Genomic DNA, 17431 nt, shown 5'->3' on the forward strand with positions numbered 1-17431 from the left:
CACTTGAGATCTCCATCATATGCGCCAAGGATAAAACGCAGAGTGGGTTTGGGTACCCCGGGACGGGGGTAGCCGACGGGTATATGCAGCGGTGCTATCAGAGGTGGCTTGGACTTGGATCAAAGAGCTTGACTGGTTCAAGCTTCAGATGAAACAGGGAGTCCCCGCCTCGATGCGGTACAAACGCAAGTCAGTTATATGGCTATGAGCCCCGCTGAGGAAACATGGACGTGTTTGGCGGTTCCCAGTATTCGAGATCTTTGTGAATGACTGGACTGGGTCACTTTCTTACTGGTTCGCCGTCTGATGATGTCAGTCGTGATCACTTGCCGCCTCTCCAGGGCGCACTGGGAATGGACATTCCAACACCCGACGCCAGGTTGCTTCACAACTTGAGACAGATCATGATCTGCAATTTATTTTAGAAGAACGCTTTTCAGGGTTCCTTTGAATAGGGCCGAACTCCCATGCTCAAGCCTGAATCTAATCAACCGATCCAGCCAGTCTGGTAGTAGGGGTATGCTCTGTGTCTGATTGGCATTTGAGCTAGAAATCGGTTGGATTGGTGGTGAATAGGGGATAGCAGTATTGCTCATCTAGCCTCAGCTGGTACTCTTCGCTTGGAGAGGTCTCCTTCGTTGTAATTACGTGTATCTTTCCCATCGCCAAGTTGGCGCAGATAGAACCCGCTGTCTGCGCCTAGCTACCTCAAACTTGGGTCTCGTTGAAGCTAATGATACCAAACATATGCAGACTACGAATTTTGATCACACTTTTTGACTACTTAGTCACTTCATACGTCCAAACATCCTGAACTCTGCTGAAGGAAGAAGGTCTGGCGGATAATTGAACTGACGTGAGTACGTATAACCTTACGGTTGGCTGACATGAGCCAGGAACAGACCCCGAGTCAATTCCAAGGATGCCGAGAACGGCCGGTTGGCTGAGTTTATCGTTCCAGAGATATGATTAGATGAGCGAATGAGGATAAGTCGCCGGGATCTCAACAGATGGTTCCAAAACCCTGATGCCGATTACAGGTATTTAGCAGTTACAGCACCAAGTGGTATTATATCTTTCGAAAAGCGAGCATAGCATGTTATATTGCGCCAGGGTTAGAGTCGTATGCTTTTGCGTCTTGCAGCCAACTACTCAAGGAGAAGTTCCAGGTAGGTCACATTGAAGGTAGACAGGAGACAGACAGCACCGCCTGTTGCGACAAAAAGGGGGGTACAGCAGCTCGGGATCCGAGCGCAGCGGTGGGCGCGCCGGCAGTCTCTTTCCTCCGGCACGATGCAAGGCCCTCCAAGGCAAGTTGAACATTAAGATGGCATAATCAAGGTTATTTTCGTGTCTATACAGTTTTGACCGGGCAGTCCTACTCGGCTGCGGGGGTGGATCTTCAGCCATCGTTTGATTGATATGGTATTCGCCTTCAACGAATCGTTGTCTTTGCCTATAAGGCACATGGCAATCCTTCTACTTTGTCAAGATCAGTGGCTGTTATGGTGCTTTCCTTGAAACATGCACACGTTCTTGAAGCCGCTAGTGCACTTGCTACGTCAATGATAGGTTGGAGCGCGGTTAACCTGGCGGCCCCGTGGTTGGTAGAACCGAGATTATCCTTGAATCACAGAATAGGTTGCTTCTCCGTGTGGGGGGTCGGATCCGGCCAGGATGGAAGGGTGGCACCGACAGAAGGCTGCATTGATGCGCCTCAGGGGCTTCAGCTGATATGATGGGCTTTTATTACTCCACTAACCGGTGGGCTTAGGTACTTAGCGGCGCAAATCATGGAGTGCGGAGCAGCGGGACAAAAGCTTAGCTTCTGCGGGGGTTCCTGTAACAGACCCGGCCAGTGACTATTCACACTGAGGTGAGTGGAGGAAGTCGGGGAGATCTCTGGACATCGAAAAGCAGCTCTCTTGGAGATCTTCGATTGCGTACAGACGTGGATTTATTTTGGAGTCAACGTAGACATAGAACCAGCTGACGGTACATGTTGTTTTGTCATTTCAATGATTTGGTACGCCCGTACGGAGTATAGTCTGGCCGGATGTGAGGCGGTGCTTCGCGTCGACTCTCACTTCTCCAGCTATGTATTTATCATAAACGGTGACAACATGCAGTTCATTGAAAGGCTTACGCTGGCTTTGTTTTACTGATCTGAGCTTCTCTGTACTATCCGTCTGGTGGATACCCCCTTGAGTTCTTCTCGTGCCTTTGAAACCTCTTGATGTTTGACCAGCTCCTGGGCCTTAGAGACCATGGTACATGAGCTGTAACTACGTATATAGAAGTCACAATCAATAGCTTCTACTCACAGTTTAACCCGGGATACTCCCATCTTCTAATCGAACGATTTGATGTCATAGATATGGGCTGTGTGTCTAAGATAATGAGGCTTGGTAAGGGGCTAGCTCATAGTTGTTGTTTGATCTATAATTGCAGAAAGTAGAGGAAGATCGAAAGAAAACGTGGATAAAACCGGATTGATGGATATTGGTTGAAAATGAATTATCAATGTCTGTTTCTGTGCTGAGCCAATACACAATTCCCCTCCCTCGTTGATGCCGTAACCTCATGTACTGGACGACTGCGCTCTCAAACTTCTCCTACCATTGTAGAGCTCCATATAGAAACTAACACCGGTATTATTCCTGAAGCCTCCTGGGAGGTGAAACAAACTCGTAGCGCTCCTGAACAGTGACTTTGGGAGACCACGGCTCAATCTACTTCTTGCAAGGTAGCCACTTGATATTGATCTGTTGAGTAAACGCTACCGTGGCATCATCGTCGGTGATAGAACCGTAAGCCTGGGAGTTCTTGGACGTAAGAGCAATACGGTTGTTGACGTTAAGAATGCCTGTCGCGCCGCAAGGCGAATAAATGAGAGCCGCAGTAGGGATGGTGTCCTGTTTGGTGTAGACCTGACCATTAAGCCAAATGCCACCTCCGGTGATGGAAGTCTGCGTTGTAGTAGTGGCTGCAGCGTCTTGAGAGAAGAAGTACGTCGAGTAGAATGTTCCAGTGACCCCTTCTTCAAGCTGAGCATATCCATGGTATGTGCTGTCCACAAGAGCGAACTGAAAACCACCCGGATACTTGAGGCTAAGGTGAAGAGCACAGTTCTTGGAGCGCTCGGCTACCGAGAGTCCCGGCCCAATGTAGGTTTGAAACTTGTCGAAGCCAAAGGTGATGACCGTACGGTCTGGAGAGATCGTGGTTGAGACGGAGCCTTGGGGGCAACCACTTCCCGAGAAGCTTGCGCTGACGATCTGGATCTCCTTGGGATCAGGTGTATCAGAGGCTCCAGTCGGCGCCAGGGGGTTGGCTACCGCCTGCACCGCCAGGAAGAAAGCAAAAAGGCCCTTCATGCTGAAGTCTGTGTAAGGTTGTGAAGGGTATGAATGAACGATGCAGTGTCTCTGGTGATATCAACACCTGTGTCTAAGTAGTTTCGATAGAGCAGTGATGAAAAACACAGCTCTCAGGTTGGTGTTGATCTGGTGTATTTATACCCATATCGACGAGGCACACATGATAGCTTGTGGGCTAGAGTTATCAAATGGTGTTGACCCTCTTCAGTTGGTCCTCCTCGAGCCCGAGGTCAACTGAGCCTGCCGAATACGAGACAAAACCTCACAAGTGACCTTCTCACAGTGCCAAGTTCGCTTAGTAGTAGAGCTGTTCCTGAAGTTACTCAAATACCAGAAGTTGACTACACGATACATCAAAGAGATTTGGTTCAAACCGCAATCACATCGGGCGGGCGAGCCTTAAGCGAAGACCAAATTGAATTAAATTGCTCACAGAATGATTCATCAGCTGACAGCTATACTAGAACGCCACAAATTGGGATTTGATTCTCTGGACCAGTCGTACCAATGATATCGGAGCAGGTCATATTCGGTCTAGACAAACTAAGGTAAGATACGGCTAGGGATGCAGCCAGAGTTCTTTTGAGAAGTAAACTTGATGAATGCAATATCCACCACTTCGAGAAAGACTTTTTACCACATGAGAAACTACAGACGATACCAGCCGCTTCCAACAATGTTACAAAGGCTTCTCTTGATGTCTCGGCGCAACGATGGCCAGCTGTCAGAACTTGGGAGCGAAGAAACCTCTTAGCTGACCACGCTTACGCATTAATGATTCCAGCTGATGCCCGAGTTCTTGGCCTTGAAAAGCTGAGCTGAGTCTAATGCGAGCCTTCTTCAAAAGGGGAAGTTGCTTTGCTACGCGCAAAGCCATACCATGTTCTGAGAACAGTAGCGGAGGCGCCAGTGCTACGCATTGTTAGACCTACATATTGCTTTGGCCAACCGAGGTGACATCGCTCAATGTGGCGAGCATATAAGTCTCAGTGTCACTGCACTATGTTTTGGCGACAAAAAGGTCTCTACTCGTTGAAGGCGAATTTAGCCTAGAGTCATCCAAGTTTTGCCTCATTGTGTGCTCATCGTTATCTAATGTAATTGGCCAGGATGCACTAACTTGCAGAAAGCGGCTTTTATCATTCATCCAGTAGCGAAATGTTAATCTCTTGGATTAACTTTGCTAGGCATCAGGCACTCTAGGAGGGGGACTCTGCACAAGAAGCCGCTCGTATTGTGAACTTGGGATCCCGGCAGCCATTGTCTTGACCAAATTTTGCTTCTGGGGCTACCGCAGTCCGAGACAAGGAAAGTGCTCATGGCCTCTATTTAAGACAGTGTAATTCGTGTTGGATCGTGGCATAATGGTACCGCTCAATAAAACTCAAATAAAACTCAAAAGCTCACGCCTGGCATCAAAGTTCCCTAGCCTAAATGTATCATCCAGAGAATGGCAGCCAGAGGCCATGCGTCAGTCTTGGACTACATTTTGTTTTCGGCTACGGAATGTTGCTCGGCTTGCGATATCAGTCAAAAATGTCAAGAGCTTCGGAAGATGTATCCTGTGATGATGTGTCATAAGATTCCTGGATGAACTCCGGCTATATCTAATACCAGCAAAGCTATTTTAGTCAAATTCATCTAATTCCTCATTACATTGCTCAAGATACCTTGCCTCACGAGCTCTCAGCTTGCTTAAGAAGACCTTCCAGGTTAATGCTCTTGGGCCGCTCAATGGGTAGTCCCAATGCTCGGTCCCAGATCAATTGAGCAAGGGGTCCCAAGCCACGGGAGACACCAAAGGTGGCGGTGTAGTACAGAGTCTCGTGGAAGCCATAGTGATGGAAGAGGACTCCAGAGCTTGAGTCGACGTTGGGGTAAGGGTTCTTGGTCTTGCCGTGCTTCTTGAGCACTTCGGGGGCAATTCGACTGTTCTTTTCCACCAGTTGGAAGACGGGGTCTTGTGCGATCTCAGGTCGAGCGGCGGCATAATCCATCAGAGCCTCGAACCGAGGGTCGGGTTTCCGCAGGACAGCGTGGCCGTAGCCAGGGACAACTCTGCCGGAGTTGAGGGTGGACCACAGGTAATCTGTGACGTCTTTGTCAGAGTAAGACGAGGGAATGTTGTCCTTCATCTGTAGAATCCACCGAAGAACCTCTTGCGCGGCAAGTCTATGCGGAGGTCAGCATTGGTTTGTCAAAACAGCAGCAATCGGTGGTGACAACATACCCATGAAGAGGACCCGCGAGACCTTGAAGACCAGCGCTGTAGCTTAGGAAAGGATCGCTAAGGGCGCTGCCAACTAGGTGAGTGGCGTGGGCGGAAACGTTACCGCCCTCATGGTCCCCGTGGAGCGCGAGATACAGTCTGAGGAGATCTTGGAAGTTCTCATTCGCCTTGCCACCTTTCCCAAGCATGGCAGCAAAGTTGTAAGACCAATCCTGCTCCAGGTCTACTTCTGCGGGCAGAGCGCCGCCGCCACGGTAGGAGTTCTGATAGATCTTGGCAGCGATCGTGGGCAGCTTGGCCAGCAGCGAGATGGAGTCGTCGAAAGTAGGCTCCCAGTAGTCAGCCTTGTTGATACCCTGCTCGTAGGCCTTTGCAAACTTGGAGGTGTAGTTGAGAGCAGAGACGGCAATGGCAAATTGGGTCATTGGATGGAGGTCTGTGGGGAAATCGTCGAGAAGCTTGTTGACAAAGGCGGGCAACTGAGCTTGCTCAGCCAATTCGCGGGAGAATTGGCGAACCTGGCTTGTGGACGGGACCTGGCCTGTAAGAAGAAGCCAGAACATGGCCTCGGGCAACATTTCTGTTCCAGTCTTTCCCTTGGGGAGCTCTTTTTGACAATCCTTGATGGTTCTGCCGTGAAACCGAATGCCCTCATTCGCATCCAAGACAGATCCCTCCCAAACCATGGCCTTGAGGCCTCGCATGCCACCAAGAGTATTCTCGACCTTGACCTCCCCAATGACCTTGGACGAGTGTGCCTTGACCTTCTTCAGAAGTTCCCGCTTGGCGGGAATGACGCTCTTTAGTGTGGTCTTGAGGTCCGGTTCGGAAGTTGAATACTGGCGCGCATTGAGGGCAGAACGAGCTGCCAGAGGCTACGGGTTGTCAGACCATAATCGTCCAGCGGTACGTTGATTGCTGTAGCTTCGACTTACCCTCAGAGCTCCAAGAGCTCTGGTACCCTTTGTGATGTTCATAGCCATGGCTGCCGACCGAGAGAAATTCAAAGGGAGGATCAGCGACGGAGAAGTGATGGGGAGGGGTAGAGGACGAAACAAGGTGACCGGGAGAGGCAACAGTAGTTGAATGGCTACTGAATCAATCGGCTGGATCGGGCCAAAATGATTTGAGGAGTACTGGAGGTAGGTAGGTAGAGACAAGCAGCTGGTGATGAAATTACTGTAGGAGGAGAAACTTGAGGAAGAAGAGTCACGAGCAGACGGGCGAGGAAACTTCACATTGTGCCGACCTACTAGATAAGCAGGTACCGCAGCAGGCCGAGACAAACAGCTTGACCCGAGGTTGGGGAAGCCTGGGTGAGCGGCACTGACCTACCCCCGCGGGAGAGGGGATGTGTAAGTCAGCGTGCTGCTGCACTCCTCAGACCGCCGCCAGCCATGTACGGGCAAGGTAGTAGGTATGCCGGTCCGGTGCCTTAACATTGAACGGTAGGGAAACTACCAATCCCATGTTAAGCGGGCTACCTTGGGTTGTGTGCCCGGTACCTACCTAGGTAGGTAGATATTGTGGCTAGTAAGACGCTGGCGGGGTGGTCTTCAAGGCCGGTGGGGGAGTGCACTGGAACGACAGGGGACGGGACCCCAGCTTTTTGTCCTCCTCCTCCACGTTTGGCACGGGCAGTACGGGTTCCAGCGGCCGGAGCGTCATTGCCCATATCCCGTGCGCCGTGAGTGGCCGGGGAAGTTCACAGACCCATATTTGCTTCACCATACGTAGTACCTAGCTGCTTTAACATCAGTCCTTCCCCACGTCGCTGGCACTGTGAGTCTGTGGCCGATGAGGGGAAAAGAATGGGCCGAGGCAAGCCGACGCAACTGCGGACCTTTGGTCTTGTCAATTGGCCAATGAGAGCACTTCACATTGGCCTTGCACGTGGTGACATTCGTCTTGCCGCTGCTTACCAAGGCTGTTGATTCGCTTTTGCCCGGCTAACACTCGCCGAAGTTGAGCGCTCCCAATTGCGCCTGTCCATTTCCCACGTTATTCCCATTCAGCTACTCTTATGTAACATCCTTTGTCCCGAGTACCGAGTCGTTGCCTCTCGGATTTGCTTTTGTAGAAACCTGCCTCGCCGGCGATACGACGCTAAACTCCTCGTAATAGGCGGGCATCATCGCTCTGTAGACAATACCACGACCGGGGCAAGTCTTGCAGATTCTATCTTGTGCTTCTCCGTCACACTTTGCAGCATCTCGGTACTCCTACCTCCAGAAGAAAGAAACACGACAATGATGCGACGAGCTGCTGCGCGAGCAGTCACCCGGAGGGTTCCTCTCATCAGCCCGTCTTCAACACCTGCTGCTGCTGCTGCTGTGCGCTATTTCTCAATAACAAGGAGAATGGCACAAACACCCAAGAACCTCTTCTCTGCCTCCGCCCCTCCCAGCGATAACTTCCAACTTCTGGCCGAGTCTAAGAAGGCCGGTACTGCCGAGGATGAACTCTACGAAGCACAGATCAAAGAGGTTGAGGCATGGTGGCAGTCACCGAGATATGAAGGCATCAAGCGGCCATACAGCTCAGCCGATGTGGTTTCCAAGCGCGGTTCGCAGCATCAGTCATACCCGAGCTCCGTCATGGCTAGAAAGCTTTTCAACCTCATCAAGGAGCGGGAAGCTGAGGGCAAGCCTATCCATACGAGTACGGACGCTCCTCTCCCCACCTCTCTATAGATGGGCACATGCTAACCGCCTATGTCTTGTAGTGGGCGCCATTGATCCTGTTCAAATGACCCAGCAGGCCCCTCACCAAGAAGTCCTGTATATCTCAGGCTGGGCCTGCTCCTCCCTTCTGACCTCTACCAACGAGGTTTCCCCCGACTTTGGCGACTACCCTTACAACACCGTTCCGAACCAAGTCCAACGTCTCGCCAAGGCGCAGTCAATGCATGATCGGAAACAATGGGATTCTCGGCGGAAGCTCAAGGCCGAAGAACGCGCAAAGACCCCGTATATTGACTATCTACGACCCATCATTGCCGATGGCGACACCGGACACGGTGGTCTCTCCGCCGTTCTCAAGCTCGCCAAACTTTTCGCAGAGAACGGTGCCGCTGCGGTGCACTTTGAGGATCAGCTCCACGGCGGCAAGAAGTGCGGCCACTTGGCTGGCAAGGTCCTCGTCCCCATTGGCGAGCACATCAACCGCCTCAACGCCGCTCGTTTCCAATGGGACGTCATGGGCTGCGAGAACCTCGTCATCGCCCGCACCGATTCGGAGAGCGGAAAACTCATCAGCAGTGCCATTGACGTCCGCGATCACGAGTTCATTCTGGGCGTGGCGGACCCAAGCTTCGAGCCCCTCGCCGAGACTATCCAGGCCATGGAGGCCAAGGGCGCGGTTGGGGCCGAGATCGACGCTTTCGAGGCCAACTGGGTCAAGAGCACCAAGCTGGTGACCTTTGACGAGGCCGCCGTGGCGCATATGAAAAATGAGGGTGTCTCCCAGGACAAGATTGACGCGTATCTCAAAGCGACATGCTCCAACCGCGATATGGGAATCTCCCAGCGCCGCAAGCTCGCCAACGAGCACACCTCGACACCTGTCTACTTCTCCTGGGACGTGCCCCGCACGCGCGAAGGCTTCTACCACTACCGCGCCGGCATGGACGCCGCCACGAAGCGCGCCATTGCCTTCGGCCCCTACGCTGACCTCCTGTGGGTCGAGACAGGTGATCCCAACGTCAAGGTCGCCACAGATCTCGCCAGGGCCGTCCGCGCCGTCTATCCGGGCAAGGGGCTCGTCTACAACCTCAGCCCTTCTTTCAACTGGATGGCACACGGATTCACAGACGAGACGCTCAAGAGCTTTATTTGGGATATTGCCAAGGAAGGATTTGTGCTGCAGCTTATATCGCTTGCTGGCCTGCACTCCAACGCCACCATCACGAACGAGCTTGCGAGGGATTTCAAGAAGGATGGCATGCTGGCGTATGTGAACATTGTGCAGAGGCGTGAGAAGGAGGGTGGCTGTGACGTTTTGACGCATCAGAAGTGGAGTGGCGCTAGCTATATTGACGGAATCCTCGGGGCTATCCAGAGTGGCAGCTCGAGCAGTAAGAGCATGGGCGAGGGCAACACTGAGAGCCAGTTCCACTAGAGAGCCATCTATAAAATGCATGTGGGCGGCGTTGCGGAAATCTTCTAGCGTTTTCAGGATATCAATTTGTCGTTTCTTGATGTACACCTCTCGCCTGCATATTCCGTGTTTGCCTGCCTGTAGATGAGAGCCTGGGCCAAAACACGAGGTCTCGCAGACGGAACAATATAATCACTGGTTTTGTGAGCTTCAAGAATAAATGCTTCAATTTGTCTATGCACAGTGTCATCATCATGGCCTTTCGGCCGTGTACGCCCCAGTCTCTTGCCCAGCGCCCTAAACTCCAACCCAATACGGTATCATATCGCGAAAATCGGATTCAAACAAGCAGCGCAACGCAACCATTACTCGAGGCTGGTGCGGCTAGCGTTGTTGATGGGGGCAGGCGCCGCGGGGCCCTCGGGGGTAACGTAGGCCTTGGTCATGCCGCCATCGACAACCATATCGTGGCCGTTCACGAAGCTGGACTCGTCGCTGGCGAGGAAGAGAACAGCCTGGGCCTGCTCAATGGCCTCGCCGAAGCGGCCGGTGGGGAAGTGAATCTCGCGGCGCATGCGCTTGGGCACGTCGTCGCCGAGCCAGTCCTGCAACAGAGGAGTGTTGAGAGGCGCCGGGCAGAGGGAGTTGAAGCGGTAACCCTCGCGGGCGTGGACCATGGCGAGCTCACGGGTAAGGGCAAGGACGGCACCCTTGGAAGCGGTGTAGGCAAGCTGGGGAGTAGCAGCGCCGACAAGAGCGACAACTGAGGCGGTGTTGATGATGGAGCCCTTTGTCTTCTTGTTGCGGCGGAGGGCGAGAACGGCGTGCTTGCTGCCGAACCAAACTCCCTTGACGTTGATGTTCTGGGTCAGATCCCAGATCTCCTCGGGGGTGTTCACGGCATCGTCGTCCTTGGCGTGCATAATTCCGGCATTGTTGAAAATAATGTCGAGTCCACCCCAGGCATCAACGGAATCAATGAGGGCCTTGACCTGGTCTTCCTTGGAAACATCGGTAACCTATTATGGCGAAGAGAAATCGTTAGCAAATTGAATGGAACACTCCCAGTCGTTGGGTTTCGCGTTGTGTCGTGTGACGAGGCAAGAAACGAGACAAGATAAATGGCGGGGCATGGCGGGGTAATTTTTTCTTTCGCGTTGTGCAATGTGCAGGTGTGCTGCTGTTGTCGCTGTGTCCAGCGTTGTGCAGTGCATTGCTGTCGGCGTTTGATTTGATGCACGCCGGAGCGGCGGGAATGGGATCTTCCAACACTTTTCATTCGCAGCCTGACTCAACGTACCTTGGTCTCAATTCTGGCCGACGGGAGCAGCGACAGAACCTTGGCCTTTGCCTTTTCGAGTGCCGGGGCAGAGATATCGGCCATAGCAACGCTGGCACCCTCCTTCGCAAAGAGAATGGTCGTCTCCAAGCCAATGCCACTGTCACAATTGCTTGTCAGCTTATCGGATCCTGTATGCCATGTGTGTATGATGCGGTGAACGCCCAGCCACTGGGGACTCATCCCGATGCGCCGTGCTGATAAGGCGCCTCTGAGACCATGAGGGGGGTTGCAACATTGCATTGGGTGACCTTACCCAGCAGCGCCAGTGACGACGGCGTTCTTGCCAGCCAGGCGACCTCCAATCTCAGCAGGAACGGAACCCATTTTCAAAGGTGTTGATGTCTTTCGGAGTGTGTCTTTTTGTTGTTGCTGTGATGTTGAGTCGCAAGTCACAGTTGGTGAATCGCGAAGTGGCGGAGGAACGAGTTGGGGTTCGAAGGTTTTGATGTGGTAGTCAAAGTCCCGTTGATAGCTTGGAGCTCTTAGTTGAAAACAAAGTGTGTTGATGAGAAGAGAGAAGAGCAGGACGGTCACCACGATGCGATGGGCACGATGTGTTTAAAGAAATCAGCAAGACGGGGCTGGTCTAGTAGAATGGAGCCGAAGAAGGATAGAAGGCCGTCGTCTGGCAGAAAATGAGTCAAGGAAATCCGGGGTCCAGGCCACTTGTTGCCGCCCTGGCCAATTTCCATCGACTAAGACAGAATGATGGACGGGACTGCTAAGATAGTCGCAAACACGGAGTAGGCACTGGATACAAAGCGCGCAAGCGCGGTACGGATACATATCGAGATACGCCAGACATCGACGCCCACCCCCTTCCTTGCTCACGATTAGCTGCTCGAGCCTTCCTCTGGCGAAATTGATCCGACAACGGCGCATCGGGAACACCATCTCGGCTCCCATATGTGACACGGGGTGACGGGGTGCAGCCAGGACCGTCCTAGGTTGGCAGGTTGGGCAGGCAAGCTGCGCATCGTTGCCAGGGCCATGGTGTCCCTACTCCATGCCGTGCCTGTCCAGCTGTACAGCCCTAGGGATGCAAAAGAAACGGCTTAGATCGTGATCGATAAACCGTCCGTCTGCCACTGATCAGAACGGAGCTTGTCGGTCAACGATAGGCGGCATCGCATGCGTTGGTGGATTTCCAAATACGGAGCATAAAACGTGTCGACGGGCGCAAGTTCCGATATCGCGTTATCTCTTATCAGTGGGTCAGACCGCGGCGTTGCATGACGGACGTCCAAGTCAGGAACCAACCCCTCCGTGTCTGATGGAGGGGGATTATGAGAGGGAGACACTGTGGTACTCCGTACGCTGGTAAGGTTGGGTGAGGTGTCCGGCGGCGAGAGGGTGAGTCGAGCGAGCGCTACCTCCCGAGGCTGGCTGCATCTTTCGCAGGATGCGTTATCTCTCTATCTTGGAGATATAAGAAAAACCCATCATCGGTAGACGTTGGATAGGAGTATGTAGTAGAGCCAGTTGTGGAACAAAGGAACGAGACCCTATGTGCATGGTTCCGAGAGTGCAGCTGGATTGGTGAGCTAAGGCGAATCCAGGCCAATAGCATCGAATTGCGAGAGTTAAAAGCTCAGAATTATCGGACTAGGAGTACAGACCAAGAAAGGCACAGACTCGGGATCTGCTGGATTGAAAGTTGATCAGACAAGTCGCCACTGAGCGTCTCGTCAGGTGTCAAGGTGTGTATGTGTTCGTACCCCGGACGGTGTGAGATTGGGCGGCATGGCGGCAGAATGCAGGTGGTAGAGTGAATACGGTGTGTGCCTGTAACCGTACCATCCGGAAACACTTGGTGACTTGGGGAATTCAAGGGCGGAGAGAGGCGCCAGGCAAGCGAAGCGGTAATGGAAGCGGTCAGTTCGAGCCCCTCCACACCTCTCAGGCTCACATCGTCATGTGGGCAGCCGGGGGCCTTGACGGTGAATGAGAAACGTCCATGTGGTGTTTGAGTCCGGACGCATCGGAGAAACCATTACCATTCACAAATTCATCATTCGTGGATCGTGGCAGATCGCGGCTCGGGACCGCGCTGAGGGGTTCCCCAAGTCGAGGGGCGGCGGTGCCGATAGACGCCTGGCGTCCGGGGGGTGAACCGTGTGAGGGCGGCGGTAGAACATTGATTTCAGTTGAGCGAGCAGGCGGCAGTACGAGAGCTGGAGACGAGGATGCGCAGGTACTCGAGTAATGTCATTGTTGACAATTGCACAGGATCAAAGAGGATATTTGCCGCGCTGGCGACAAAGAAAGTTGCGCAAAGAAAGCTGTGTGCGGTATCAGCGGACAATAGAACATGACAAGGGTGGGTAGAAGCGAAAGTAGTGGGCTGTGGAGGCGGCAGAGGGGTCATTGACCGATGAAGTTGAATCCCCATCGTGAACCCCTCCAATTCAGAACTCCCCGCTGTCGGCAAGTCAAGCGCGGAGGATCTGGCCGTCATGGGGCCAAGAGATCTATCTGGGTTCGGGGATGTTCCTTTTGGCATCGAGCAGCCGGGTGCCGCGGTCTCAGGGCAATCAAGCAACACAGCGCGGTAGCATGCGGGATGGGCAACGGTTGGCGTGGGGTAAAATTGGCGTTGATGGGTTGGCGACAGTGAAGAAGCTCACGATGAAGTAGCGATGGTGGTGATGTTGTTGACTGGAGAGGGACTGAGAGCAGTTTGCAAGTTGTAAGGGAGGAAGACAGGTGGACAGAGATGGAGACAGCGTGCGAGGAAGCATGGAGAAGATATTGGTCTTCACAAAAAATCTCTCATACTCACACAGTGATGACTACCAAGTTGTCGCCAGCTGCAACAGCAAGTGGCCCCAATGGCGGTTGAGACAATTCCATTATTTTTGTCACAATCCAGCAATAGCATCCCAGACCACCTGGGCTCCTTCCTGTGTCCTGCCCATCCAGGCTTTGACTTACCTAAGACACGCATCTACCAGATGGAAGGCGCCCATGGGATCCTGCGCATTCTGGCCGAGGGAGGCACGGGAAGAAGTGCCTGTGCCTGAGGTTGAGGAGACTGAACGAGAAGACCCATCAGTCATCACTGAGCTGAGGTGGGAGGAGTCGTGGCCCGGACAGTGCGTCCCTTGGGAACGTACCGCGGTCTAGCCACCTCAGCCCGATCTTCCAGGTTGCCTGCGTGACTGCCGCAATGACGCGCCGAGAAAGTCAGCGTCCCTCCCCCTCCTTCCTCGCTCTGTGCCGCTGGGTGCCGCTCACCTGCTAATGGTATCCCCGCGTCGAACCGAGAGGTAGGTGCCCGGGAAGCAGACGTCGATTGCCAAGGAACAAGATACATGGAACAGGATGGGAAGCAGCTCACGCGGCTCGATACCTTCCACACTCAAATCTCAACGTGCTCAAGGTAGGATGTAAACAGATTGGCGCTCCGGGCCTATGTCATTGCTCAGTCGGAAGCGTTAGGTAAACCGTAAACCGCAATCAAGGGTAAGCGCAAGGCAATGGAGGGCAAGGTTATTTCCAGGTCGTCAGTCGTCACTCGGCTTCCCCAGCTCACCCAAATCCCCAAATCGCATCATTCCATTGGCCGCGCGCTCCCTTATCGGCGGGACAATCCACACCAGTTGCCGCAGACGAGGGAACCTTGGAGCTAGCCCATGTATATGCTCGCCTACAGTTCTATGGAAAGATACTTTGGAGCAAACATCTGGGGGTGCGCGGGCAGTATGCAGCGGCGCTCTCTTCCTTGCTCTTGCGACTCTTGCTGCTGCTCAATGCTCGCTCACTCCGCAAGTCCCTACCTACCTTACGTTCCCACCTACGGATAACATACCTCTCCAAAGATACGATAATTGCTCCGTACCGCTGGCCCTACACGTCTCTTTCCGCGTTCCCTCAAGATCCCGACCTCAAGTCCCTCAAGTCCATCCGTCTCCAGTCTCTCGGCTTGCTCAGGACCCACGATCTTGTTCCGCCTCGGTCTGTTCCTCGTGTCTCTTGCGCGCTCTCCTGAACATTTTCTTTTCCTCTCTCCCGCCCTCTGCCACGGCCTACTTCTAGACATCCTCATTTATCAGTTCGCACGCACGTAGAAAGCAGCAAACACTTCTTTCCTCTCGTCCTTCTGCCACGACAGACTTTGCTGCTACCACACCTCCAACTCCAACCCCAACTCCAAGCCGCGAGCTTTCGTCCCATCCATCGCCATCCAAAGTCAATTAGTAGCTTCATTGCATTCGCGCATTCTTACCATCTTATCTTAATCCACAATGGCGTCGTCCAACGAAGCCGTGACCATCGAGTCGCTACCCGAGCTTCTCAAGAATGACAACAAGGTCAAGCTTGCCGGTATCGATGTCGACGGCATGCTCCGAGGAAAGCTGGTGTCCAAGAACAAGTTCCTGTCCGTCGCCAAATCAGGCTTTGGCTTCTGTTCTGTCATCTTTGGTTGGGATATGCACGATATGACATACATCAAGGAGCTCAAGATCAGCAACGCCGAGAACGGCTACCACGATCTGATTGCCATCCCTGATCTCTCTAGCTTCCGCCGCATCCCCTGGGAGGATAATGTGCCCTTCTTCCTCGTCAGCTTCTTCGATCCGGATACGCAAGAGCCCATTTGCGCGTGCCCTCGTGGTCTGCTAAAGAATGCTCTGGCCAAGTTGCAAGCCAAGGGCTACGGTGCCATGGCTGGAGGTCAGTCTGCAAACACGCTCCGTCGTTGCTCTCCTTTTGGAGAAAAGGCAAGCTAATCGCGTGATCCCACTCAGCCGAATACGAGTTCTACCAATTCAAGGCGCCTACGCGCACCGCCGAAACCTCGAGCTCAACGGCCGGATACTTGCAAGAGAACCCCCCGCAAGCTTTGCCGTCCTTAACAGAGGGCATGTTTGGCTACAGTTTGACCCGGACGGTGCACAACAAGGACTACTTCTATGACATTTTCGAGACTTGTTCTCAGTTCAAATGTGATATCGAGGGTTGGCATACGGAGAGTGGCCCTGGTGTCTTTGAGGCCGCGCTTGAGTTTGGAGAAATCGCACAGATGGCTGACAGAGCCAGCTTGTTCAAGTGAGTTGGCCGGTTCGTTTAGGCTTGCATCTCACTGACCGTGGTTCTCACAGGTACGTTGTCAAGTCGGTCGCAACAAAATACGGCATTACGCCGTGCTTCATGGCGAAGCCAAAGCAGGGCTTGCCTGGAAACAGCGGACACATGCACGTTTCCATTGTCGATAAGGATGGCAAGAACCTTTTCGCTCGGGAGACGAAGGATGAGAATGCGCCATACCCCGACGTCGCTAATCTCTCCGATCTGGGCCGGCATTTCCTGGCCGGCTTGCTAGAGGGTCTTCCAGATGTCATGACCATGCTGGCACCCACAGTCAACTCCTACAAACGCCTTGTCGAGAACTTTTGGGCGCCAGTGACAGTATCATGGGGCTTGGAGCACAGAGCAGCATCAATTCGCCTCATCGCCCCACCAACATCGAAGCCTGGCGCAACGCGATTCGAAGTTCGTGTTCCGGGCGCAGACACCAACCCTTTCTTCGTTCTGGCAGCAATTCTCGCCCTCGGATGGCGAGGCGTGGAGAAGAAGCTGGAGATCCCCGTCCCGCCTTTGGGCAAGGGCGAGGATGTTGGCGGTAAAGCTGACAAGGGCGTGCGGCTTGCAAAGAGTCTGCGTGAAGCAAATGATCGATTCATGCGAAAGGAGAGCATTGCAAGAGAAGTGTTCGGTGATGACTTTGTCGATCACTTTGGCGGAACCAGAGATCACGAAATTCGGGTCTGGGACGAGGCCGTGACAGACTGGTATGTGACAACCCTCGGAGTAACATCTGATGGCGATGAAGATGAACATGGCTAACGAAGTATCTACACAGGGAAGTTAAACGGTACATCGAAACGGTCTAGTGGTCGGGAGTTTGGCGGAGCGCGTTTTTCAACTACCTACTTGTTTGGACTTTTTAAGATATTTCATCCCATATCGGATCAGCCTGGGAAAGACGTCAAGCCACGCGACTATGGAGCTCGTCGAAGCCCTTGCCGTCTCACGAGATGGACTGGGGTTACCGTCACATCTCCACTTCCCTTGCCTTGGCTGCGCATCCTCACCTACCTTGCCCGGCGTTGTTCAAAGGGACCCTATCTAGATACCCTCTTCAAATGCCGACATATTGATATACGTATGGAGCAGCGCCAGCCGCGGCTATTTAGCCATCTGATATTGGCTGGTGAAATCATGTTCGAGAAAGGCTTTCGCTGTGCAGGGCGAAGGATAGCAGGGAGGCGAGGTTGATTGGTGGTATGGGATGCGCCTTTTGTGACAACTTGGTGCGCTGGTGCATAACGGTTACGAGCGAGCGAACCACTGATCCAATCCCGGAAGGGGAGCGCT

General features: G+C 53.2%; 6 protein-coding genes across 6 annotated transcripts; 2 read left to right on the plus strand and 4 right to left on the minus strand.

Annotated features, from left to right (window-relative positions):
* Nucleotides 1-2732: 2732 nt before the first annotated feature.
* On the minus strand, nucleotides 2733-3377 carry CTAM01_11698 (uncharacterized protein; the record flags this gene model as incomplete). Its single annotated transcript, XM_060527708.1, has 1 exon — nucleotides 2733-3377. The coding sequence occupies one exon, from the start codon at nucleotides 3375-3377 to the stop codon at nucleotides 2733-2735; it is 645 nt and encodes a 214-aa protein (XP_060377612.1).
* A 1679-nt stretch (nucleotides 3378-5056) lies between these two features.
* Nucleotides 5057-6593, minus strand: CTAM01_11699 (2-methylcitrate synthase; the record flags this gene model as incomplete). Its single annotated transcript, XM_060527709.1, has 3 exons — nucleotides 5057-5552; nucleotides 5611-6485; nucleotides 6546-6593. The coding sequence occupies 3 exons, from the start codon at nucleotides 6591-6593 to the stop codon at nucleotides 5057-5059; spliced, it is 1419 nt and encodes a 472-aa protein (XP_060377613.1).
* A 1266-nt stretch (nucleotides 6594-7859) lies between these two features.
* On the plus strand, nucleotides 7860-9729 carry CTAM01_11700 (isocitrate lyase; the record flags this gene model as incomplete). The annotated part of the gene is made up of 2 exons (XM_060527710.1): nucleotides 7860-8271; nucleotides 8336-9729. 2 exons carry the CDS (start codon nucleotides 7860-7862, stop codon nucleotides 9727-9729), a joined length of 1806 nt encoding a protein of 601 aa, XP_060377614.1.
* A 344-nt stretch (nucleotides 9730-10073) lies between these two features.
* CTAM01_11701 (short-chain dehydrogenase) lies at nucleotides 10074-11374 on the minus strand (the record flags this gene model as incomplete). The annotated part of the gene is made up of 3 exons (XM_060527711.1): nucleotides 10074-10727; nucleotides 11009-11147; nucleotides 11304-11374. The coding sequence occupies 3 exons, from the start codon at nucleotides 11372-11374 to the stop codon at nucleotides 10074-10076; spliced, it is 864 nt and encodes a 287-aa protein (XP_060377615.1).
* A 1676-nt stretch (nucleotides 11375-13050) lies between these two features.
* Nucleotides 13051-13188, minus strand: CTAM01_11702 (uncharacterized protein; the record flags this gene model as incomplete). The annotated part of the gene is made up of 1 exon (XM_060527712.1): nucleotides 13051-13188. One exon carries the CDS (start codon nucleotides 13186-13188, stop codon nucleotides 13051-13053), a length of 138 nt encoding a protein of 45 aa, XP_060377616.1.
* A 2109-nt stretch (nucleotides 13189-15297) lies between these two features.
* CTAM01_11703 (glutamine synthetase) lies at nucleotides 15298-16947 on the plus strand (the record flags this gene model as incomplete). Its single annotated transcript, XM_060527713.1, has 4 exons — nucleotides 15298-15727; nucleotides 15802-16102; nucleotides 16156-16845; nucleotides 16917-16947. 4 exons carry the CDS (start codon nucleotides 15298-15300, stop codon nucleotides 16945-16947), a joined length of 1452 nt encoding a protein of 483 aa, XP_060377617.1.
* Between the last annotated feature and the right edge of the window lie 484 nt (nucleotides 16948-17431).

Source organism: Colletotrichum tamarilloi (genome assembly GCF_030869305.1).
Source record: "Colletotrichum tamarilloi strain Tom-12 chromosome Unknown Scaffold_66.1, whole genome shotgun sequence".
NCBI classification, from domain to species: Eukaryota; Fungi; Ascomycota; class Sordariomycetes; order Glomerellales; family Glomerellaceae; genus Colletotrichum; species Colletotrichum tamarilloi.